The sequence below is a fragment of the Lissotriton vulgaris genome, chromosome 7, assembly GCF_964263255.1.
Source record: "Lissotriton vulgaris chromosome 7, aLisVul1.2, whole genome shotgun sequence".
In the NCBI taxonomy this organism is placed as follows: domain Eukaryota; kingdom Metazoa; phylum Chordata; class Amphibia; order Caudata; family Salamandridae; genus Lissotriton; species Lissotriton vulgaris.
The window spans coordinates 697,991,603-698,018,659 of record NC_141695.1 but is presented as its reverse complement, the minus strand read 5'-3'; the positions used below and the strand labels follow the sequence as shown (position 1 = coordinate 698,018,659).

At 42.4% G+C, this 27,057-nt stretch overlaps 1 protein-coding gene across 1 annotated transcript in view; it reads left to right on the top strand.

Annotated features, from left to right (window-relative positions):
* The window catches only part of PITPNC1 (phosphatidylinositol transfer protein cytoplasmic 1), a 1,164,518-nt gene extending 1,139,629 nt beyond the window's left edge, over positions 1-24,889 (top strand). The window contains exons 9-10 of the mRNA XM_086930932.1: positions 12,651-12,769; positions 17,536-24,889. Of these exons, the coding sequence (XP_086787058.1) occupies positions 12,651-12,769; positions 17,536-17,541 (125 nt within the window). The 3' untranslated portion in view covers positions 17,542-24,889. The remainder of the gene's footprint in view (positions 1-12,650; positions 12,770-17,535) is intronic.
* The last annotated feature ends 2,168 nt before the right edge of the window (positions 24,890-27,057 follow it).

Sequence of the window (27,057 nt, the reverse complement as noted above, 5' to 3'; positions counted from 1 at the left end):
TTGTGATGCAGGCCAATTACAGTGGCTGGCATACTGGATAACTGGCCATAACTTGAGAGAAATATCCATGTCCTCCCAAGCTTGGGAACGTTGGGAACTACATGTATAACTGCTACCAGGAAGCAAGACCCCAACATCAGCGTCCACACTCCTGCGGACAGACTTGCAATACTGGAAGAGAGCCACGTGTTATACTAAAATATCGACACCCTATGCCCCAAACATACCCCGACTGGGCCTTCCACTTTCATCTGGAAGGGTGACACTCAGACACATAGAGATCTGGGCAGAGGCGGTAGTGTCCATGATAGGTGATTTTTAGGTCGAGTTTACTCGAACCTATTACTGTCAATCCAAAAAATTCCTAACAGACGGATTTGAAACAGTTCATGAGAAAAGAATCACGTGACAAGCTCCTCATGCACAAGCTTGCCCGAGCCTTCCCCCTGCCAACAGCATTTCTCCCCCACAAGCAGGCAGCAGCTTCAAAGGGATCTGCTTCCCCCCCGCCCATCAATCACCCTCCCACGCCAGCAGCTCTTCCCGCTCCATCCCCTGCTCTCCGCCCCCTGCTGCATCAAAGGTTTTTTAAGCAGGATCTGAATTCCCTCCCACCATTCCTTTGCTCTCCTCAGCCACTCCCTGCCGCTCATCTTGTGCGAAACAGCACCATCTGCTTCTGTGTCGGAATGCTGGCATGGTAGCCGAGCCCCCCTCCTAGCGCTACTCGATTTAAAATAGCACCCATGCACGTAATCCGCACATATTTCAGCTGCCTGGTGTGAAGTTCTTCAAAGGCAGCTTGAAACCCGAGCTGCCCTCTGCCTTCGGAGACTGCGTGTTGCAGTGAGCGAAGAGCCGGCAGGGGCTTTTCAGCCCTAGGTGCTCGGGAAAAGCCAAGGAAACTGAACTCAGAGCTAGGGTTGCCAGCCAGCCCCCCCCTGCTCCGAACTGAGCTCTCTTCCGGCACCACATTAAATGGCGCAGACCTGTCCCTCCTGGGCGACGTGTGCTTTGTTTTCCCGTTACCTAGCGTTATTAGCTGAACTGACCTCCTCATCAGGAGTAGTAAGCGGTATGTAATTACCAAATGTAACGCACACTGCCCCTTCTCCACACTATGTCCTTTGTCCCTTACCATCTCCCCCTTTAGAATATTTACCCCCCCCCCCCGTTCCCATTTCCCCATCCATCTTTACGATGGCTTCTCCTCTCTTCCTATTCGCCCACCATTTAAAGATCTGTGACCCACACTCCTCCATGTCCTGTATTCCTTTGCCGCCTCACCCTTTCGGGATGTGCGCCCTGCTCTCCCCAACCTTCAAATATGTCCTCAGCCCTTTCGGACGTGAGCGCCCCCCTCCCTCCCTTGCATGGTGCCGAAGCTTCGCTCACTCTCACTCCCGTCCACAACCCCAGCCTATGCGTTCTCCCACGGCCCTCACTTCACTCCCCTGACCCCTCTTTGGTGACGTTGCCCCTTCCCTGCGTGTGAGCAGGATTTCTGTTTTGGGGTAACACCGTGCCTGCTTGGCTCAGATGGCCGTATATCTTATTTTCACCAATGGCATTGCATCTTGTGCCTCTTGTAAGAAAACAGTAAAAGAGCGCACTGTGTGCGGTGGCTCGAGCTTCTAAAGAGGCAGCTTTACCTCAGCAAAGTGCTCTGAAAACTATGTGCCCGGGGGCCTTGAGAGGGAGAGTGGCGAGACACCCCTGCAGTAAACTCTTCGGAGCTTGAGGGCACGCGCTTTAAACATCACTTTATTCATTGTACCAGTGCAGGGCGCGCTGCTGAATTTAGCGACTGCTGGTTATACAAGTGCTAACTTTTTCCTTGTCGAAGCGTTTTCTGTCCTCGTCTTGCACACATCAAATGAATTCAGCTGCACAGCCCACAAAATGTATGCAGATTTTTTTTCCCTGTACAAACCAGGAAAAAGTTTGCCCCCTATTGTGCTTTTTCGGTACTTGCCTTAATCCCTATTTGTAGCATCAAATATGCCACCGACTCTCTCTCGCTCGTTTATCTTCGCTCTTTAGTGCATGATTTGTTTCCCCCCAAATAAGCTTTCGACTTTCAATCACAAAATAGAACAGCAGTAACGTTCAAACAACTTTGTTTCATAGTATTTAAATCTGGCTGATTTGCGTTTTTTCTCATTGTACATGTTGTTGTCAGATAATGGAATCAAGGGACATAGAGCTAAATGGATTTGACCAGGATTACACAGTTTATCCAAGTAGCCAACAAGTGATCCATATAGGGTTATTCGTTTTTTTCGGTGCACACTTTGGCAATTGGACGCCTCTCTGAGCCTCTTGCTCTGTCAGAGAAAGACTATAACAAAGCCTGGTAATTAGAGAAAATTCAGGGAAGTTCCCTACACATCTTCTAGGCGTGTGCAAATATAGACAGATGTGGTTACTTAAAAGAAGTAGCTTGCCCAGAATCACACATTTCAGTCAAATGGGGCACAGGCTCAGTTCACCAGGACACGTCACCACTGCAGCACGACTATTTCGACTGTGCAGTCTTGGCGCTTTACTTTCATTTAACCCGACAAAGGGGGCCAAGGCTTGGTGTATTTTTGAAGTTGCTCTAAAAAAAGAACCGTGTGTCTCTTTGACATCTGAGAAATGAAAGAGAGTTCAAAGGTGGGGGGCGAGGTTGAGAGTTCAGATGACATAGCTTAGGACTGATATAGCCGAACAGATCTCTGTCCCTAGTTTCTGACTAGCCCCCTCTCTTATACACCTTTCTTCTCTCGTCCCTCCTCTGCTTTGCCGGCTCGCTTCCACGACCGTGCCACCTCTCCCCACCCTGTCCACTTTTCTCTCATCGTGACTCTCTCGCATTTACTGTATCCACCCCCTCTTCATCTTGTCTTCTCCGCCACCCCCCTGCTTTCCACAACTTCAATATCCGCCGCTCTCTCCCTCTCTATTTCCCGCTTCGCTTCTCTCTCCCTTGTCTGTCTCCTTTTTTTCTCTCACTCGTATTCAGCCCTCCATACTACCACACCCACCACCACCACCACAACATCCACCACCATCACCACAACATCCACCACCACCACCACCACGTCCACCACCACCACACCCACCACCACATCCACCACCACTACGTCCACCAACACCATGTCCACCACCAGCACGTCAACACCCACCTCCACCACGTCCACGACCTCCACCACCATTTCCACCACCACCATGTCCACCACCAACACCATGTCCACCACCACCACAGCCACCACCACGTCCTCCACGAGGCCACCACCACCATGTCTACCTCCACCACCACCACGTCCACCACCACGTCCACCACAAAGTCCACATCCACCACCACCACATCCACCACCACCACGTCCACCATCACGTCCACCACCACCACGTCCACCACCACCACCATGTCCACCACCACCACGTCCCCCTTCACGTCCACCACCACCTCATCCACCACCACCATGTCCACCACCAACACCACCACATCCACCACCACCATGTCCACCACCAACACCACCACATCCACCACCACCACGTCCACCACCACCACCACGTCCACCACCACCACCACGTCCACCACCACCACGTCCACCACCACTACGTCCACCACCACTACGTCCACCACCACTACGTCCACCACCACTACGTCCACCACCACCACGTCCTCCACCACCACCACGTCCTCCACCACCACCACACCCACCTCCCCCCACCACGTCCACCCCCACCACGTCCACCACCACATCCACCACGTCCACCACCACCACCACCACCACCACCACATCCACCACCACATCCACCACCACGAGGCCACCTCACTCTATCTATCTGTCGCCCTCACTCTATCTATCTGTCGCCCTCACTCTATCTGTCGCCCTCACTCTATCTGTAGCCCTCACTCTATCTATCTGTCGCCCTCACTCTGTCACCCTCACTCTATCTATCGATCGCCCTCACTCTATCCGTCTATCTATCTTTTGCCCTCATTCACTCACTCACTCACTCTATCTATCTATCTATCTATCTATCTATCTATCTATCATCCTCACTCTATCTATTTATCTATCTATCGCCCTCACTCTATCTATCTATCTATCGCCCTCCCTCTATATATCTATCGCCCTCCCTCTATCTATCGCCCTCCCTCTATCAATCTATCGCCCTCCCTCTATCAATCTATCGCCCTCCCTCTATCTATCTATCGCCCTCACTCTATCTATCTACCGCACTCACTCTATCTATCTACCGCATCACCACTGCATCACTCAGGGGCTCCACAACATCACTATGCGCTACCACAGCATCACTTAACGCCACAGCATCACTCGTCGCCACCACAACATCACTCAGCGCCACCACAGCATCAATCTGTGCAACCATTCAACAACAACTGGTTCAAATATGTTCTCTCAATGTTTTAAGCTTTATTACAAATGTCACAAAAAGATGTTAATATTTCACTTCTGTTCTATTTTCGTCACAATAAAATACACTGAACATAATCTTCACAAAAGTTATTTAAAAAAATAAAAGCCATTGTTATTTGTAATATCAATACATCTAAGTCACGTAAATACAACACATATTGCATTACAAATGCTATAGGTGTCACATTTGCGAAAGTTAAAACTATTGGCATTGTAAATGACAAAGCTATTACTTTCGCTATTTTCAAAAACAACACATAAATAAAAAATGTGTCATTTACACTACAAATAGCTCAAACGTTCCTAATGCGAGACCTATTGCATTGCAAATGCTTGTTTTTACAGATGGCACATTGATGAACCAGGACACATTTGTGCGGGCATTGGGGTGACAGATAGATTGTTTCTGCTGCATGCACACATCTCGCGCCATATCTAATTGGTTTGGGCCCCTGGAGGGGATGAACCGCAGACACAGGCACTAACGCACATGCACTATTTGATGGGTAAAGGAAGTCACCTAACAAAATGGCTGTACCGAGGAACCGCACGCACACATCTGTTTCATTGCGGCTGACTCATGATAGATGGGATGCAGATATAGGCCGCACACTCACAGATACGGAATGGGAGATAGTGTTAGAACACCCATAGAACACACCACTCATTTCCTCGATGATCAACAGGCCGGATTCAGACCCTCCCATTCCACGGAGGCAGTGGTGATAGCGGTTATGGACACGCTGAGACAGGGGGCCGATAAGAACTTGGCCCAGGCCCTGGTGTTACTTGATCTCTCGGCCGCTTTCGACACGGTCGACCACGACATCTTGGTCGACCGTGTCAGAAATGCTGGGATCTCAGGCCTGGCCCTGTCCTGGATTGTGTCCTTTCTTCAACTCCGGACCCAATCTGTACACTTATCTTCCTTTTCCGCTCCTTGCACTTCACTTTCCTGCGGTGTCCCCCAAGGTTCTGCTTTATCTCCCCTTCTGTTCAATCTTTATATGCAGCCTCTGTTGGTCTCCCTCCGCCACTCTTCTGTTACCACTTTCAATTATGCAGATGATCTGCAACTTATCTTTCCTATCGACTCCTCTCCTCTCTCCTGCTCTAATTTCCAAACCACCATGCTCTCCATCTACGAGTGGATGAACTTCAGCCAGCTGAAGCTCAATCCTAGCAAGACAGAGCTGGTCCTGATCGGTGGGCCCTCACATCCTTGGACTTCCAACTTCTGGCCCCCTGCCCTCGGCCCCCCCCCTGCCCAGTTGACTCCGTGAAGAGCCTAGGTGTCGTCATCTCCAGTGACCTTTCGATGCGGCCGCATATCAATGCCGTTACCTCGGCCTGCTTTTTCCATCTTCGCAGGATCGGGAAGATCCGAAGGTACCTCTCTCCAGAGGCTCTTATTCTTGTCATCTTGGCCCTGGTTACCTCACGTTTAGACTATGCCAACTGTCTATACGTGGGGATCCCAGCCTACCATCTTCAACGGCTTCAACTGGTGCAAAACCAGGCAGCCAGATTAATCTTCCAGCAACCCAAACATCAACATGTCTCCCCGCTGTTAAAAACCTTGCACTGGCTCCCGGTTGCGCAACGTTGCATTTTCAAACTTGCTTGCACTGTTTTCAAATCTCTTTTTGTTTCTGCTCCTGCTTTTATTTCTTTCTGCCTACACCCTTATGTTCCCCCTCGACACCTCAGATCCTCTGCCCACAACCTGTTGGTCACTCCCAGGTTTAGACGCAAGAAGCACGGTGGTGCTGGCTTTTCCTTCCTTGCCCCATCCACTTGGAACTCCCTTCCCCTCCCTATTCGACTCATCTCTGACTACCCCACTTTCCGTAAATCTTTAAAAACTCACTTGTTTCGTCTTGCCCACGGCTAGCTGCCTACACCCCCTGCGCCCTAGCCCACTGTCTTTGAGCGCCAAGAAACCAATTGGTGTATGAGCGCGGTATTACATTTTTTTTTAACATAACATAACATAACCCATGTAAGATTTCTAGGAACCCGAAGTTTAAATTTATCCAGCTCATGATTGTGCACTGCGCATATTTGACCCCTCACAAGCTCAGCAGAATGTTTCCGGAGACATCAGGCAACTGTCCCCGCTGCCATTCCCCAAATGCCGGTTTATTGCATATGTTTTGGGACTGCCCGAGGTTACTACATTATTGGTCAACTGTGCAGGAAATGGTGAATAGTGTGGCACCAACTGGGAATAATCGGTCACTGGACTGTTGTATATTAGGTCTTGGTCCCAAGAAAAAAAAGGGAGATCCCACTCGCAGATTTGTTAACCTTGCACTGATCTTGGCAAAAAGGAATGTAACCATGAGATGGAAAGCTAACAAGCTGCCCAGATTGTCAGACTGGCATAATGAGGTGGTGCGATGGGCTAGGGCAGAGGGAGCAGAACTACAAAGAGAAGAACAGAGAGTGTTGCAGAAGATACCAATCTCACTGGACTGGAATGCAATGATGGAAGAGTTTACAAACAATGACCTAAAAGAATAGTGACAGAAGGTATAATCCACGACTGTAAGTGTTGCCGGATGGTGTAGACACTGTACTAGGTAGGGCAATACAATTCATGTATGTGTTGCTTATATACTAACTGTATCTGCATGGATAGGTATCACCGAGCCCGCATGAGTGATGAAGACAGATCATTTACACAAATGGTAGCTTGGGCCTGTGTCGAGGGGTGTGTGGGGGGAATATGTTTTGATTTTTTGTTCAAATAAGAATGTAATGTCAATGATACGCCTTGACGGATAAAATATTTGTGTTTTGTGAAAACTAATAAAAAAATAAGTAAAAAAAGAAAAACATGCTAGAACTCTAAGGACACCTATCAGTCATTGGATCATAACAAAATCAGAACCTGAAACAAAGTTGCTTTAAAAAGTCAAATTGGGTAAGCTATGGGAAACAGATCAACGTTTAGAGCTCAGCTGTGACCGAGCTCTCAGATAGCCCAAACATTCTGACACCCCCCCCCCCCTCAAAGATAAACTGGTTTCTATGAGGATGTCCTGGCTTACCATTGGTAGATTGTCACTAGCAGCAAAAGCTTGTTTAGAGACAGTGCATTTAATGTACGCGCAACAACTAGTCATGACGAAATACATTTGAGAAATAAAAACCATAAACTCAAACCAAATTAGTTAAAAATATGACACTTCAACAAAAGATCACATACAAAAAAAAATGGATGTAGTGATCAAAGGTTCAAAAGAAAATAAAGAGACACCCGTAGAAGAGTATTGGAAACTGCATTCAATGTTATCCGTGTGGAGTGAAAATAACTATCCAGTTTGTGGTTGTGTTTCACATAGTTGAGAGTTTCTCCACTAGTTCTAGAAGCAGTGTTACGTTCCAGAGAAGTCCTCAAATCTTCTTGGTTTTATGCCTAGACCTCAGCCAACAGTTACCAGTTGCAGAAGGCTTCCAGTTCCAATTTCACATACACAGGAACATTTCCAGTTCATAGTGATCCTCTATAATTCTCCAAAGCAAGCAACGGCGTCCTCTGTTTCCCAACACCCTATAATCCTCCGCTGCTGAAGCGAAGGTCAGTAAAGTCCAGATGATGAAATCAGTAGCGGCTGCTACGGGGCAGTAGTGGTGTGGCCAGGGGTTAAACAAATAAATATAAGCAATAAAAAAAATTAAACTTACCTGCCGGCTGCCGCTTCTCCTCTGTCCTCATTTTCTTCCATCGTCGCAGAAGCAGGAAGCGCCCAGGCTTCGAGGCTCCCCTAGCCAATCGCGACACTGCTGATAGCAGCATCATAATTGGTCTGAGTGCCATGGTTTGGCTATCAGGATGGGACTGGGACCCAGGGTATGTTCTCCACCGAGGCTGTGCAACACAGCCTGATGGAGAACACATCGGTTTCGCCGACCGAAGACGGCTGACCAAACCATCTTGTTCACTTAGAGAGTTCCCATCACTCCTCCCCCTGCTGCTACAGTCCAGCATGCCCCACCCGTACAGACGAACACTGAAAAATAAAATGATTATAACATGCTGTTATTATTTTATTTTTCCTGCTTTCTTTGTCTCAGGACATTCTGCACCATCAAGTTACATGGACAGACTGGCTTTACTGGCAGAGTCTGCACCTCTTTACCCATTTAAGTCAGCAGGAGGCTGGGATTTTCAGCCTAGCTTTAAGGCAGAGCTGGGGACAGTTTATTCTACCCATCAGTTAGGCAGACTGACTGTAATTCTTAAGTGAAGTAGGCAGGAATGCATTTCACCCTCCTCTTTAAATCCAGGCAGATTATTCCCTTTGATGGATCAATCCGTGCATTTGAAAGGTTAATCCAGAGCTAGGTAAAGCTCTCTCTTTACCCATCGGATCGCCTATTTACGTCCCTATGTGTCAAAGGAAGCTCCAATAGTGAGCCGAACCACCATTTGGTCCCTGGTGCCTTTAGTGCTTGGCTCAGTGAAGCTAGCAGGGCCTCAATTCTGAATGGAAAATTTGCTACAGTGGAACATAGAAATGTACTACTTGCCAGTTTTATGACTTGCGACGGCAGGCTCAGATTCTCTGCAAGAATGAAAGAGGTGCATTGTAGATATAAATGTTTGTGTACTGAACTAGTAGAATATTATAGATACTAGGATTATAATTGCACTACTCCTCTTTTCAGCCTAGATTACATATATTCTGAAAAATTTAGCTTGATAGCACCTTCCTAACACAAATGACAGATGTAACATCTAACTGTGTTTTACACAGTTGAAATATGTCCTGTGACCGATGAGGTTAGAAAAAAACATCTTTTCTAACGCACATTATGATTTAGATGTAGGTGTAAAGACTGGTGTCTTCTCACTGACACCCCAAACAGGCACTTTGTGTACATTAACTTGGGCTGAGCTCAGAGACATTTTAACTTCTGTTCTTCACTTATCACCGCCTATATTTTTCTACAGCTAATTGAATAAAGGCAGACGTGCACATATTCCGTATTGTGAATTTGAATAAACCATGTTTAAAACGTGTACTGTTGAAGCCATTTAGGAATTTAAAGCATACGTCATTAAAGAAAGATAGGCCCATTGGGTCTGTGACACTTTTTGTTTATTTGATCCGCGGTCCCATAAATTCCAATTACCCCTTAGTGTATACAATTTTGACTGCAAGCAATTAACTTCTGTTGGATGGATATAAATGTGTTACTAATGGTTGGTGAACAAAAAGCTGAAACAGTGGTGCAATGGCAATCTAATCTAGTAATTATAAAGTACTAAAATAAATGTCTTTGAATTGCAATGCTGTATTTTATATCAAATATAGATGTGTTAGAATGCATATGTTTTAGAGTAAATGTGTTCTGAATGTTTGTTTTAAAAAATGTCTTTTCTTTTTTCTTCCTAATACTGTGCCATTATCTAAAACAACTTGCTTCCTGTTTATTAAACTTTTTCTTAGAAATCAGAATTTTCTGTGTTTAGAAAACTGCTTGCTTAGCTTCTCAGATACTAATAATTTTCAGCTTCTCATTCTGACTCCAGATACTTGGAAAGGGGACAATAGATAAAATAATTTTGTTGTTTAATGTAAATAAATTTGCCGTCACTTGAAACCTGACCAAATTCTTCGACCTGTTACACATCAGATAAAAGCCCATTGTAGAGGGTTAATTAAAAACAACCAAATAAAATTATAAACATATGACATCGTTAATGTCTAAAAGCACAACACTGTGATAGTTGGAACGTCCTTTATTTCTGATAGCGGACATGGAGTGTTGGAAGTGTTAACATATCTAGAAATCCACTTCACTTCCTATACGATATTACATCCTATCTTATAAAATATTTCCTCACTAGTGCATATAAATATATCAGGAGATTATATATCCAGCTTTATGATAAAGGGACTTTTTTCGGCAGAGGTCACATGACTGTCCTTTAATCCTAATAACTGGTGCCTGCATAAAATGTCGGAGTTTTTGCAACCAGAGTAACAATCTCAAATCAAGGGCAAAAACCTCCTCGATTGATTAAAAGAAGCACTCTGGAAGAGCCGCCCTGCCTCTCAAGCCGGTGCCAAAGGCAACCCCAGTTACATCAGACAAGAGAAAGAGTCATTCAAACGTGGTTTTGTGAAACCAACTAAATTGTTCTAAAAGTCTATTCTGAGAAATCCTGCAAATGTTGATGCTGTGGCGATAGTTAGGAAGTTTGGAAGGTCAGGACAATTGGGTTGGTTTTACTAAGTGCTGGCGTATCTGCTATGTCGGCATAGAGGTTTGCTCAGTGTAAAGGAGGGGTTGCCTCTGCCTCTGATTACATTGCACATTTGTAAATATCCCTTGCCTGAGCTGCGGCTCATAACCTCTAGGTCTGTGATTGTCTACCTCACTGAACAGTAAAGTCGAGCAAGGTTTTGAGGATTCTCACTATGATTTTCACATACAGTTCAGTTGACTGTAGATGTATATATTTGTTCCTCACTCTGAAAATCAATGAAGCCCTACTCACTCCACAAGAAAAATGGTGTAGTACAGGTGGCTCACCTTACTTTACCTCGAATGCCTAAACCATAACCCGGTATTTGTAAAGTGCCAACTAATCACCCCTAAGGGTCTCAAGGCGCTAGGGTCTTCGGGAGATCAAGTGAGCTATTGCCTAGAGTCACACAATGCTGAGCTGATCTTCCACCGGTACTGGGGATCGAACAGTGGGCCCGATGCTCTGAAGTCAGCCGCGGTGGCCGCTGCACCACACCTCTCCCCTTAAAATGTGAAGCATTGCTGTTGGACGATAACCATCTAGCGTTAGTGCTCCCTTTTTTTACAGACCTCATGTAGAAAATAAAGACTCTACTGCAAACTTCCATTTGTTGGCCAGCAATGTGGTGGTGCATTCAATTCATCAACATTTTAACTGTGGAGAACTCTCTTTAAGTGTGCAATCAACTTTGCTCAGGTCCTGTCCTCGACCTCTTGTGATGGAAGAGCAGACCCTCTGCCATGAGTTTCACTCAGACATTTGAGGCTGGAGATGCAGACTATATTTATTTCCACCTTCTTCAGAAAGCTCACCACTCTTTCCAGCAAGGTGCACCTGGCACTTCTCTCACATGAATGCTGATTAGACCGGGGAGATGTTTTGCTTCCTACTACAACTATTTGTGCTGATTCTACAGTTTGACTAGCTTCAGTAGGCTAGCCAGAAACACACAGGCTTCAAGCAGCCACTAGAAAGTCTGCTTTTTAATCATGTGCATCAATCTGGTTGACAAAAGTTGGCTATTTCTTGTTCAAAGCTGTAGTCTGTCCCCAGGCTTGAGAACTGAAGTTGTTTAGTTACTTGGACATCTTGGTAGATCAGGTCCATTGAAGAAAAGAGCTGTACTGCTGTTTGGGCTTAACGTTGATATGAATGTTGAGGATTCAGTGGCACTTTATTGAGACTCTAATAAGAGTATATTGATAGTACTCCAGAGATTGTGTCTGCACATGAGCCACTAAGACCCAGCTCGGGTCAGTACCACTTTTCAAATCTCACTTAATATTTCATTTCTCCTTTCTCGCCAGTAGGCAAGCCAATGATAGAGTCTTGATCTGTCAACTCAGACCGACTCCCTTCTAATATATTAGCGGGAACCACTTAGGTATTGCCCACTATCCTAGCCTGGGGTCATTTGTGAAGGTGTATTAGTGCAGCCTTCCTCTTTGCACTACCTCTTAACTACAAGTTGTGGTGTGGCTCAAGAGGAAGGCTGGATTCATTTTAGTACTTTGGCTCAAACAAACATTAGAAATGTACTCCGATGTAGTTAAGGCTCGGGTCACATTTTACTCTTGAATGAGTGGTAAGTACAAAATCTACAGTATTTATTGTCTTCACCTCATTCCAAGTGATCTCCTAAACGTGCTTTAGAAGATCCATGCCTGTAGTAGTGCTTGCTATCCAACACTCCATACCTTCTCTAGTTCACCTCAAGAAACCTGTAGACAATTCCCGCACACCCTTGTTCTGAGCCTTGCTTCCTTTTAATCTTGTGTAACCTTTCTGGCTGGCACGAACTAACTTTGAGTCACTCTCCTTAAAGCTGGTGGAATCCCTATTTTTCACCGCCCTTTCAAGCCTCTTTCTAGAACACTACCCTACCCTGAAATGGCATTATAAGGTCTCCTTTTTAGTGACGGAAATGTCAAATTTTGAACTTTTTGCAGATATGACTTTGGATGACGTTCGGGATTTCGAGAAAAGTATGCATGAAAAGACCAACATTAAAGTGTGCAATCAACATTCCTCTACAGTGGGTGAAATAGACAGCCATGCCAAAGCAAGCGTATGTTCAGTTTTTGTAAATGTGTTTCCCTCCGCTCACCTCTGTCGGCGACATCTTTAATAGACCTTGTGTTCTTTCTGCTGAAGCCTGTGAAAATTGTTTAGGTGGAAAAAAGCGCCTCTATTTACACATTATGTAATTTTGTTTGATTTCTGTGAGCAAGCCCACCACTCTTGCTGTTGTAGAAGATCATACATAATATCTATGATTACCCCCAAGGACCTCTCGTGACTCCACTCTGAAAGGTCTACCACACAATACACAAATTTAGACTTCAATTGCACTGTAAGTTATATTCTGTATATTATATGTAACACAAACAATTAGACTTCAGTTGCACAGTAAGTTATAGTGTATGTTTAATATTTATAGTGCCTGCGGTATAGATTTTTTTAATTGAATTAACATTACCAGATTAACAGCATAATTTCCTATGTAACATTCATTTGCAGCGAAGAGATAAATATCCGTGCTGTCTAAAATATAGTTTTCCACATATTTTAAAATGTCATGGTTTTGGAAATTCTGGGAAATGCCTGTTGAATAGATCTGTGCTGAATAAATGCTGGTGAGGTTTCAGGAAGTTCATTTTCGTTTTCAAGAATGTATTTTGGCACTGCTCTTTCAGACTACAGAAGTGATTTAATTCCAAAATAAAAGAAGGAAACACGAATATGAAAAACAGAAAGCAGGTCAAGTAACAGAATGTGCTGTACCTTGCTCAGAATTTAATTAAAAAATAGAACTTCTTCACTCTAAAATCGGGATCACTGTACATCTATAATTAGACTCGCTTCACAGTTGTTTTGACAGATTGTGAACAGAACATGTTAGCATATTATGCTCCATTTTTCTAGCCCTGCAGTTATCTTAAAGAGCTATTATCGGACTCTTTTCGTTCCAACCATCCAGGCGAGAGTGGGGCAGGTATTCTTTATGGAAAAAAGGTAATAGTTTACTAAAATAAGAGGACAACATGCATTATTTTAAGGGGAACTTGGGACTTCAGATGATTACCATGGATTTTAAGGTGGTCCATATCGTGTAAGATTTAGCCAGACCTGGCTTTGGAGTTTTACACTTAGCATTTTAGTTTTTGAGGTTTTGTAGTTTCACTATTCTCCAGTAACAGTGCTTGGCTAGATGTAACAGAATGCACTGTGATGTAGGTTAGAAAGACGTGCTTGAGAGCACATCTCACACTGGACATTGAAATGCTATTTTTCAACTACAATAGCTCACTTATGCAGTCCTTTTTTAAATTTATTTACCGCGAGAGATATTCTAAAGTTTTCAGATGCATTTTGGTGTTGGGAAGAGGCTTACTTATTTTATTTACCCCATAATATTGATCAAAGTCAAAAATCGGTTTAGTTCAGGAAATTATACTTTACATTACAGAAAATAGTTACACATCTCAGGATAAAGTTCAGTTACTACAGTGTCTATTAAATTGATAAAAAAGAGTGCCACAAAATATTCACTAAAATTCACCTTCATAAGGCACCCAACAACAATACTTAATTATTGCACTCAAAAACACTACAGTCATAGTCGGCTAAATAGTTTTCTTATAAATTAACAAGTTCCTAATCCTACATTTAATGTCTTTTTAAAATTATGAATAACATAAATGGTAGAGGAAAGAACATGTGTCTACAGAAATCATGCGCATGCACCAAAGATGTTGTTTCAATATTTATCAGTATCCCTTGCTATCTTGAGCGTTCACAAAGTTGTCACACCCCTGTCTGAGCATTTATCACATCCCAGGTCGTGGTAATGTTGGCCAGGGTCTCACTTTAATTTGACAATAAAGATTGTTGTCCCATTCAGATGTTAGCACAGCTGAGTTGTCAATGTGTCACCCTGTACTCACCAATGAGCTACGAACTGTTCTGCAGTAAAAATGACAATTTGGAATTTTTACTGTACAGACATATAAAAATACATGTCTTACTCTATGATATACAGCACCCTGCATTAGAACGCAATAGGCCTGTTGTAGGGGTGACATATATATATATATATATATATATATATATATATATGTATATATATATATATATGTGTATATATATATATATATATGCTTTTCCTTTAGTTTGATTGGCTAAATACAGTTAGCAGTTTAAACCTGCTCTGCTAGCCTAGAGTGGCAGGCTGGGAGACATATTTTCACATTGTCACATCCAGGGTAGCAAAATAAGTGGTGTAGACTTGGTGGTACACTTTAACTTACAGGCCTAGGGTACCACTGTTACCGTATACTAGGAACTTATAAGTACGTAAAGTTATGCCAATTAGTAGCAGTCCCGGCCGGCAGTGGGAGTACCTGCAGGGCGGTGACGTGGGGAGGGGAGGGGCAGGGTGGGGGTAGTAATGTATGGATTACTGAGTTTTACAAGTAAGTAAACATTTAAATAAATAAAACGAATTTCGTTGCGCGCACTACATCGCATTTGGGGATGCAGTGCACTCAATAAAATTCGTTTTATTTATTTAAATGTGTACTTACCTGGGAAGCTCCGTAATCCATACATTACTACCCCCCACCCTGCCCCTCTCCACGTCACCGTCCTGCAGGTACTCCCACTGCTGGCCACGGCTGGAAAGTAGGCCAATCAGACATTTACTTTGTAGGGGCAGAACACTAGCACTCAGGTCCAGTTAGCAGGCCTCTGCGCACTATCACAGTCAAAACATCAATAGGATCAGCCAAAACTTTGAGGCATTTCCTTACAGGTACCCTTTGCCTTTGCTAGCCTGTGATAGCGTGTACAAAATCAAGTGAAAGGTATCCACTGCTTAAGGGTCAACACTTCTTTTAGTAATGTGTAGATTTCATATCTGTTGAACTACAACATCAGATCAGATTTGGATGTTGTCAGGGTGTAAGGATGTTTCTACTACCTTCTTCAAATATCTGCCAGCTTTTTCAAATATCTGCCTTTCTCATAAAAATTAATGGTGAATACGAAATACCGAATGTTTTTTGCATGTCAAGGTGTACGCTTTTTCTTTTTGCTAACAGGGCGATACCATGAAAATCAATCAATTTTGATTATACATACCTTTTAAAATGATCTGGTTGTGTATCAAAGAATGTACAAACGTGAATCCTTTGTGTCTGTCTTTCATCTTGAATAAATATCTTCCATAAGCTTCACCAACATACTTGCTGGTTATGTTCCACTGCGCAGTTCAATCTTTGTGTTCTACATAAAATATGAACCAGCTTTCTCTCTCACCTCCCACGTGAGGAGATTATATGTTGTGCATGCGATTGATGCAGGTGCCACCCAATCTCTTAATGCACCAATTAAAAAAGATTAAATACAAGCTAGAAGAACAAGTGTAGTTAAATAGAGTTAATCCTAAGACACCTCCTCAGAACGAAGACAAGAGAAAAACATTTTAAAAGAAAAAAGGTATTTCACAAAACTGGAAAAGCATATTGATGTAACCCACAAATAGAACAAAACATACATGTATTTTTCAGCTTAATTTATGGCTTGATGGCCCAGTGAAATGCAGGTTAAAGCTTATGTATGTTTTAGCGTGTAGGGGTTTGAAGTGGTGGTAAATTATGTTTGTCAAAAAATATAAAGCAACATATTTTAGTTTAATGTTTACAGTGTTTTCCTCATCAGTAAAATGGCATTTACAAATTAATTTACCCCTTCAATTACTGCCATGTAGTTGTGTTCGATTAATGGTACTTTATACTCCTCACTCTAATTAGGGGGTAGTCATCCCACCCATGGTCTATAGGTACTACAAACATGAAATATTCTGCTTATCGATATATGCACATAGATAAAATTAGCCAGTCAGATTACTTTAACACATTACAATTAGGCACTCATGTTAGCCAAGACCAACCTTTTTTCTAACCATATTTTGCATGTGAAGACTTTAGGTACAAAATTAAAATGTATTATTTATTTAACAACTGAAATTGTATTAACCAATTTTAGGTTTCTGTTCAGTGCAGCTCGTGTGTTTTAGTGTTATGTTAATATGTTTATTTTACAACTAGAATGTGATATTTTTTTTGTTCTCCTTCTCTTACGGCTGAAGCAGTGATTTGCATTGTGCAGCCCTGTATGTGATACAAACGGATATTTACTGGTTAAATAATTGTTATTCTTGTTAAAATGCTGTAGTTTGTATCTGTGCTGTTATATCAGTTAGACTAAGCCCACATCTGATTCAAGATATTCTTCAGTTCGAACTTGTCACCCAGAAATGACATCACTCTCCAATGCCTAAATCTAGACTTCAGATCAAAAAATTTGACATTTAGCAGCAATAGTTAATATATATTTTTCTCTCCATCAAATCTTTTTAAGGTGTTTAAATGGGACATATACTGTACCATTATTGTATGGCCAGTGCACACTAAATTCTCCAAAAGGAGCAGACTAATAACTCAAGATTGCAGTTTCTGACCCATCAAAGTACACAGTTTTGATTTGATATCTATTCTCTTCTACTAAGAAGACCTGGTTATGAGCTCCGAAAACCTATTTAGTCTCAAAGAGGAGCCTTTTTTCTAATATCATTCAATTCTCCTAATGTGTAGTTTCCATCAGGTTCCTAATGATAGGAAATGATATGAAAGCAATGATGCATGAGAATGTGTCCTGTAAAACAGCAATGGACGCAATTGTAAATATAGGTCAAATGATGCCAAATGAATGTCTATGAAATGTGTTCTGTCAAAGTCATCATTGTACTTTGTGTTTCCTTTCTTGTTGAAGACATGACGATGGATGAAGTCCGGGAGTTTGAGCGAGCCACACAAGAAGCGACCAACAAGAAGATTGGCGTTTTTCCCCCTGCCATCTCAATAAGTGACATTTCCCTGCCTTCTTCCACCCGCAGCGCTCCCTCGAGTGCTCCATCTACGCCGCTGTCCACAGACGCACCTGAATTTCTCTCTGTTCCCAAGGATCGGCCTCGGAAGAAATCTGCCCCTGAGACTCTCACTCTTCCAGACCCATCACAGAAATATCCATCTCGAAGTCTAGCCAGCATGTTTTCACCAACCAAGCCATCGATGCCATCTCTGCCAAAGCAGGAGTAACTATTTCCTTTCCAATCTGTTTTTAGGAACTTGCTATTCTAGAAAGACTGCTTCATTAAGAAAAACATGTACCTTAAGCTCTTTAGATAAGTGCATGCAAGGAGTATTTCATATTTGACGCCCAAAGTAAACTGAAAAGCCATATGGCACATGTTAATAAGATATGAATAAAACCATCTGTGACCAGCCTAGTTTGGGGGATACATGTAAATAAGTATTTAGACTAAAAGGATAGACCTTGTATTTGGAGGTACTGTCATACAAGGTCTTTCGCTACTTATGAATTTTCCCTTGGGCACTAGATGGTAGGAAAATATTTTATTCTTGCAAGGCCTTTCTTTGCTAGTCTGATGCATTTGGCATATCTATTTGAACAACAGGGTTCCTGCACAAACGGTTGGTTCTTTTGAGAAAGTAACTTATCCGATGTCTTGTGCATGACACTGGTTTACTAATATTTGGTAATTTCAATGTCATTCTGCACTTTGCTTCCTGTGAGGAAGGTGGTGTGGTCATTTGATGTTGATTGGAAGCTCCTTACCAGTAATACCTGACATTATTACATTCCCTTTCGTGCCTGTGGGGAATGTCTTTGGTGGGGTGAGTCCTGACACTCGATCGTTGAAAGTGCTGTTTAACGGTTGTCAGGGATGTCCGCCTTGAAACAGCAGGTTGAATGTGTAATGCAGGAAAGTCGAATATGGCAAAGAGATCCAAAACTAAGCCTGGTTTTCTGAAAGATCATATGCAGTGGCCAACCTGAACTCTGTAACATGTTGAGTTGGAAAATCCCCCTTTTATCATTTTATCCTGAAACTCACTTTGGTGATATCCAGTATGACTAATCAGTAGAAAAGTTAGCTAAAGTAATTTTTTTAATTATAAGGACAATTTCTTTTACTTACACATGCTTAGTGAGTTGCATGTGCACCTGTTCAGATGTATGGTCACATTCAGTGTCCTCGTCTTCAAGGCATTACATAGCCTGGGTCTTTCGTATATTTGTGCTACTGTCCCAATCATTTTAGTTGGATTTCGCTGCACTAGAAAATGCCAGTCTTCGGTGGAAAGATCCTATTTTATCAGAGACTTTCCAGTCCTCTTCCCAGCACCCTGACCACCTCTGTAGCTGTCTGTCTGACTTTTCTCGACTTCATGGCCCTAGCAGGTAATTGGTTAACTCAGTGTGTAATCATGACCATCATATTGTGTCCTAAAACAGGGTATTCCAATATAGGGTGCTATACAGACAATCATATCAAACTTTCCAAATTGTATCAACGCTTTTTACCGATCCTGTGCAGTTCACCCCATAGTTACAACACAACCTGCAGTGCATGATTTAATAATATGCTCTATGCCCAATTGTACGGAATTCTTAGGCCAATTTTCCAAAATCTTGTATCATATTGGCATATTCCTACTTTTTGCCCTCATTTAATCTGATATAAACCAGCTCCTAGATTGTAATGGGCAGCGCCTTTCCTTTAACTTAAACGTTCTTTGTGTTGGTGAATTGAGATCTTAGACCTTCATTTGTAGTCCGATACAGTCATGCTGCACCATGTATAAGAAACAGTAAATTTGTGATCTTTCCTGGTTAGCTATTTTGCCTACATCATTTAAATGTGCAGCTATTGACTGATTCCCGGACTGCAGATAATAGGTGGGCTTCAGATTTCCCATTTACAGTCCCCACTTCCCTCACTATACCTCGCTTTTCTATGTGAAATTCCCCAAGATGAGTGAGACAATCTCAAGGGTCCTAGAGTAGCATGTTCACACTTGGCTCTGGCAGGACATGACTGCTGCTCCCCCTCAAGTCATATTGGGGATACCAGATTGACCAAGCAGTGAATGCCATAGGTAAACCTCTTGTGTATGTGATTGCATTGCATACCATCTTTCAAAGAAATCTGTGGCCAGGAGCTTTAATATTGCCATTCGACTCTCACATTCACCTGCTGGTCACTCCTACCGTGGCAGCCATTTGTATCAGAATATTGTATAATGTCTATTGCAACTCAGGATTTGAGGCCTAGCCAACAGGCACTTTAAAATTTCACAAGACGAAAGTTGTAAGGCGTGGAGGTGCGCTGTGGAATGTACGTGGTTTAAAGGCTAATGGGGGTATTTCTATTTGCACAGAATTTGAAAAAAGATGTCTTCTCCTGTGAATATTCCGCATTAGTGTTCTTATGCAACCATATCGATTGGAGTATGCCTGCTTTTCAATTTTCTTTTTTTTAAAATCTTGTATGCCACCCTGATCGATTTGTTTGCTTTTGAAAAGGGACACCGTCTCTTTGAAGATATCTGAAGCTTTTGTATTTTTCTTGCTTCTGGCTGATTTCTTATCTGCAATGCCTTTGCGATGCTTGATCGTCTCCCACCTTTCCAGTCCAGGGCCAAGGAGAACCTCGGAAATGAGTGTGTCATAAGCACAGGCGGATGCTCTATTAATGGAACGTATATCAGTTATGTTTTTAATATAAACAATTGATAGGCTATTTTTATGCTGTTCAAAATGAAGCCAAGTGTATAACTGTTGTAGCATAGTGGTATTGTTGAATGTTTATTTCCCTTTACATTATTGAAGATGATATTGGTATGTACTAGAAAATCACAGGGAAGCTGGTAAGCAGCACTGGCTTCCATGAGTCACATATCCTGCTTATTCTAAAGTGTTTCTAAGTAGGGGCTTTTGTTTCTTCCGCAACCTCTTTTCTTTTGGGACACTGAGGGCAGTCATTATCACATTTATTTGTGCTCAAGTGCCTAAATTTATAGTCAATTAAACTTTAACTCAGCATATTTTAAAGGGGCCAAAGTTTTGGGAGATATTCTGACAAGGTAATATCACACGTGAGGAGTTACATGATTCTCACTGTGCCCCTCTTATGCTTTTACTATTGTGTTTTCTAAATCCATATTCTTTTTTGAGTCACCGAAAGAGAACACTATTTGCCACCTCCAATAATAACAGTGACTTCTCTGCCATAGTGTCTGAAAGATCCTCTTCCAATATTGCAAGCTCATCTGAGAGCATTTAGAAGCAGTCACTTCCTTCACAATGACACCTCAGCTGCAGGTTCAGCTTGTCTGCTAACCAGATGCCATCCCTCCTCCAATACAGAAGCCCACGATTGTCTTGATTTTTTATTTTTTTTTCTTACCCAGTGAATCAATGTTATGTAAAATGTCAGGTGGGTGACGAGTACTATAGATGCACAAGTGAGAGGAGTGGAGCATTGACTGTTCTCATAACTGTAGATGCACCTCCCTGGGATGGTGGCTCTCCGTGCTCCAACATTAAAAAGCACATTATTTTTAAAGAGTGTATGCCTCCACTGGCACTATACACCACTCTTTCTACAGGTGAAGCGTACATCTTTCTCCGAGTGAGGTGGAAAGAGGGATGTCTCCTCCTTCTCTACATTAGAACAGCTCGGGTACTTCCAAGTGCAGTGTCCAAGGTTTGCTGTTTGAGGACACCAATTGACTCTCCACTCTCCTTACATTTGTTCCGCCTGATCGATGGTGAACACCTGGGTTTGAGATTAAACCTTCTAACATACCTGGTGTAGATGAAATATTAAATATGCCACATTTGGATTGCAAGGGCACTTAGTTAATGCTAGCATGGCAAAAGTGACATTTATAGATACTGACCTCAGGGAGTAAGTTACAGCTCAAAAGCAAAAATGTAGTTACTGTTCAAATAAAAAACATTTGCTGTTTAGTATTTTCTTTCACCCTGAGAAATAAACACATATGTTGTATAGGCTAGGTCTTTCCAGCATGATAGCATGATTCTGCTTGTGATAATGTTTAATCGATGTGAGCTCTTAGATAGCTGAGTGGCTCCCTCTCTAAACAATGAATGGTAAAAGTAATGTTCGAATTGGGAAGTTAGTGCCCAACAAAATCAGTGCCTGCTCTTACACTTAACTGAAATTTTGGGTGCATTTGTTCTCATGTTATATAAATAACGCAACATTATCAAAAAGTTTGACATAAACATCTAGTTATTATTTAATTTCACTCTTAACAACTATCCTTTTTTGTCACCTTGCTCCACGTTTGGTTAATATGTCTTTATGCTGTTGAGTGACAATTTGTAAATCATTGATGTGTTTTTTGGGAGGGGAAGGATAAAGTTGCAGAAAAGAAAACACCACAAATATTTTGTAAAATCATTCTGTAATAGTTTGTAGTTTGCAACAATACTTGTCTTTTTTCAACTTGATTTGTAACTTATCGCTGCATAGAAGGGACGTTGACGGTGTTAGCACAAAATCCTATTTTCCATAGTCCCTACTCAGGCTGAACAGTTGTATTTCTTCTATGGATTCTTCGTCATTGCTCCCCAAAAATAAACTGTAAAGACTATACCTCGTTAAGCCACAGCATACAAAGTGTTCCTAATTAAAATAGAGTCCTGAAACTGGTGCCTCTGCATGCAATGCTGGAACGTTAAACTATCTTCACCAAAACTCTATTATACATGTATAAAGTTTTCTCAATTATTACCCACCAGTAATTCTTTGCGACTGGGATAAAATTAAAAAAACATTTGAGACTATTAAGATCGGATAGTAGCTAATAACTACTGAAGCTTTAGGATAAAAACAGTTCACTGTGGGCCTATTTACATGGTAAACATTTTCTTTTGTATATGTTTTTTTTGGTACTCAAGTTAATAGTTTACGCAGTCTCGTCAGAGATCTCCTCTCATATAAAGATAGGACAAGTCTGTCTTTTTATGTGAAGAATTCTCTGTGAGTGTAAGTTTACCTTTGTGAAGCAGGCCCTACCTTTAGGGTTTGGAGTGCTGAAACATCCCACACTTTTCACTGTCCTTAAGTAGAAACACCTGTTTGAGATATGGTTTCTTGTGCTGTATGAACGAAGTCCAGTCAGTGAGCAAATTAATTATCACTTAATGTTGGGCAGAGCAGAGTTGATAAAATCAGAGGTGCGGTGCTAATTTGTTTTGTAATAATGTTAATGATAATACCTATGTTGTTGATTGTTTTCCACTTCCTAGTGGACATATAGGTATGTGGCTAACAAGCACTATTAGTCACATTTGCACTGTTAACCACCACTGTTGACAATCTCAGCGTAGAGGAATAAAACTGCCTGGCAAAGGAACAAAACTGCCCGTTAACATTTAGTGAATAAAGCTGGACCTGTTTGTGGAGCAGTGCAGGGATAAAATAGAAGGTCTGAAAATGTGTTCGTCCAATTCATGATTTTTGGGCAAATACACTTTTACAAATTTCACTACTCTGTTTATTAATGATACTAGGTGGAATAATTTCTTTCCTCAAAATCCTGCATAATGTACTATAAATAATTAACTCGTGATATTGCTGACAAAAAGAAAGACTTTTTGAGAGATTCTTGTCTTTAGTTGGAAAGTGTGCGCTGTTAGTTTTGTTAGAATTTCTCAAAAGAATGCTGAGTTATTTGTAAGTTTGGGTGTGAGAGTTTCCTTTTTTCTCAATTCGATCTGACGTCTCTATTTGTAGTGCTTACTTAAGCACTCTTAAGGAAACATAACTTAGCGCGACATAAATGCATGCACCCAATTTAACCCAAAAATGTATACCAATGAAAATGCCTTCTTTCTTCTACTTCAGCAGGCTAAAAAAACAGTATTTTAATTTTATCTTAAAGGAATATAGCAGTGCATGCCTTAGCTGAAATGTAGATACACCTGCTTTGGAACAAGGTTGTATGAAGCAATTTGCTTTAGGCACTGAAAACCCACAATTTTGTAGCTGTGCACATGATCGTTCATGTTTGTTTAGGAAATTCTGTTCCCTGAAGAAAGAATTGTAATGGCTTGAGCGCAAATATTTTGGTACATTCACTCCACACATTGCAGTGTGTATTTTAATTAACTTTATTTTTGTTAACTTAGATAATGTAGAGATGTCTAGATTAGTATATGTTAGATTTTTCCTATCATGCTTAGCCATAGTAGGTCATTATTCCTTATGTCCCAACAATTCGGAATTTGCTTTGAATGAATTTGTAGATATGTAACTGTAGCTTAAGTCATGATTACTCCAGTTCTGCTTCTAAACATTTAATTTTCAATGTTGTACTTATTCTTTATCGAAAATGTATAAAGTCTTCTTTTCTGTCTTTATTCAACTTCCAGTTATGTGTACACAACCTCGTGTCTATTTGGGAACGGTTTAATCTATTTTGTTTTCTTCAACGACCGTTTGTAAGCATTCGGACAATACTTCAAAAATTGGGACAGCAACTCTAGGTGAGTGGACCCAAAAGGCTACTGGAAACCTGGATGTAAGAAGCTACCATACTTGTAGATGTAAAGGTGCTACTCAACAAGAGACTACTCAATTATAGGACAAAGGCGCGGAGCTGCTGGCGCTCCAGAGCCACCACATGTCATTGCTAGATGGATCACTACTGTGCTCATTTTTGTTTTTTAATACATATTTTCAAGACAGCGTTAAAATGCAGTCTGTTTTCAATAATTAACTTTCTGTAGAATGTGCCATAATAAACCCTTTATTACTGTGCCATCTCAAAAGTAACTTTTACAGCCACGGTTGTTTGGTGTACTCAGCTGTCAATGCATCCACGAGGCTGCAGCACTCTTAAAATTATTTGGTTTAACATACTTGGAACAAATTGTTGTTATGCTGCTCTTATTTGTTTGTTTTTCGATGTCACCGTTCAAAATGCATTTATTTCGGGGCCCTTAGGCTATGTTGTGTAACAAAAGTATTGTGTAATTTCTTGTGTTTACAGTTTGATCAATAACTATTTTTAGCTTATACATCTTATGGGCACCGCCGTTGGAAATGGACCAAGTTTTGGGATGCATACTGCTGCAACAGATTGCACATCTACAAAGAGGAACTGGCCTTTCATATCTACTGTTAAATTCCAATTAATTGTTGTGTTTTCTCCTATAATTTATTTATTTTGTGCTACTAACGATTCCTTATAATATGTTGTAAATAAACTACCACGCCATCTTCTTTGCAAGTCTAACCATTGCTTTCTGCTTTATACTGGTTTTGTATGATAACAATGAGTAGGAACAAAGTCATACTTTTTGTGTCGTACTTAGGAAATTAATGTAGATGTCTGTTCGTCTTAAAACAAATGATTTTCAGGATAACTGCAGCCAAGTATGATTTCCATTTTGATTCAATGTATGTGATTTTATGTTAGACAGATATCCATTCTGAAAATATGGCAGCCACCCCTACTGCAACTGCTGAGAAAACACTGCTATAATGCAACAGTTAATTTTGAAATATAGGGCCAGTTCTCGATTTTGAGGGGTAGTGCTCTGCTAGCAACGGTGGTGTAGGACATTACATCGGCTAAATTTAGAGATCACTGCTGAGTTTATTATTGAAAAACAAAAAGTTAATGACTGTGGGGTTTCGGGAGGGCTTTCAAAAAGGTTCGCTGACAAAGGTGTTCTGGGTAAAGAGGGTTTTATTACTTTGTACAGTCTTCGTTTCTGGACAGGCACTCGGTAGAACGGAAGGGGGTTGTCTGTCTCTTCCGTAGTGGTTCTCCCTGCTCCCGGCCGCCGTTCCCACTGCCTCCTGGGAGTTGTAGGCCGTCTCTCCGCCGTCTCGAGGGTTTCCGATACCGGTAAAGAAAAAAAAATAGTACACCTGAGTCAGGCTGTTCTTAACGTGGTGTTTGCACACAGGCAAAGGGGGTGAGGATATCTCACGTGCAACTCATTACCCAGGGCTAGTGTCAGCACCAAGTGAGGGGGTTACATGCAGAGGGAGTCGGGTGTGTCCTCAGGGAGGTTTGTTCCATTTACGGCCCGCCCACCCGCTGAATCGTGACCGCACCTGGTCTAGCCACACTTCGCGGGAAGTGTGGCTGGGCGATGCGTTATCCCGTTGGCCTCCTGGCTTGTTGCGGTAGTCGCTGTCTCGGTCTCTTGCCTTCTCCGCCCTCGTCGTCTCCTCCCTCGGTCCCGCTGTCCTCCGATCTTCCTGCTTGTACTCTTCCTCCGTCCTCCGATCTTCCTGCTTGTACTCTTCCTCCATCCTCCGATCTTCCTGCTTGTACTCTTCCTCTGTCCTCCGCTCCTTCTCCTCACTCGAATACCACTCCGCTCCGTTCTCTCGCCACCAGTCTCCTTCTCCACCTCCGGGTGTCTCGCACACCTGTGTGGATTCAGGAACGGGTTTTACCGTGGAATAGAGGGTGTGTCCCAAATCCGGATCCGCCTACTTAAAGCCGTAGGGTTCCTCCGAGTCCAACAAGGGACGGCATCCGATGACGTCAGGGGTTTTCCACGTCTCCGTGTGCTGCATAGAGAGAGGATTGCAAAAAACACAGTTGATGGACAGAATGTAGAACAATGTCATACATTCACCCCAGTACAAGGATCTGGGCCTAAATCCATCGTTTTTTTGCACTCCACACCACCCTGGGTTAGACACTGGCTATATGCAAATCAGCTCTGACCCTGTGCCTCATGAGAACAGTCCAGTCCGAACTACCAAGCCATGTCTTTCCCAGACCGGAATCAAGCATCCAAGGACCGGTTTCTGGCTATCAGCCTTCATCAGCCGGGATAGCTTGACTCCAGTGGTGTGGAGAGCCTGGGACTCACGTCTGAGTACACCCAGCACACTCGGGGTGAAAATTGCAAAAAACACAGTTGATGGACAGAATGTAGAACAATGTCATACATTCACCCCAGTACAAGGATCTGTGCCTAAATCCATCGTTTTTTTGCACTCCACACCACCCTGGGTTAGACACTGGCTATATGCAAATCAGCTCTGACCCTGTGCCTCATGGGAACAGTCCAGTCCGAACTACCAAGCCATGTCTTTCCCAGACCGGAATCAAGCATCCAAGGACCGGTTTCTGGCTATCAGCCTTCATCAGCCGGGATAGCTTGACTCCAGTGGTGTGGAGAGCCTGGGACTCACGTCTGAGTACACCCAGCACACTCGGGTGAAAATTGCAAAAAACACAGTTGATGGACAGAATGTAGAACAATGTCATATATTCACCCCAGTACAAGGATCTGGGCCTAAATCCATCGTTTTTTTGCACTCCACACCACCCTGGGTTAGACACTGGCTATATGCAAATCAGCTCTGACCCTGTGCCTCATGGGTCCAGTCCGAACTTCCAAGCCATGTCTTTCCCAGAC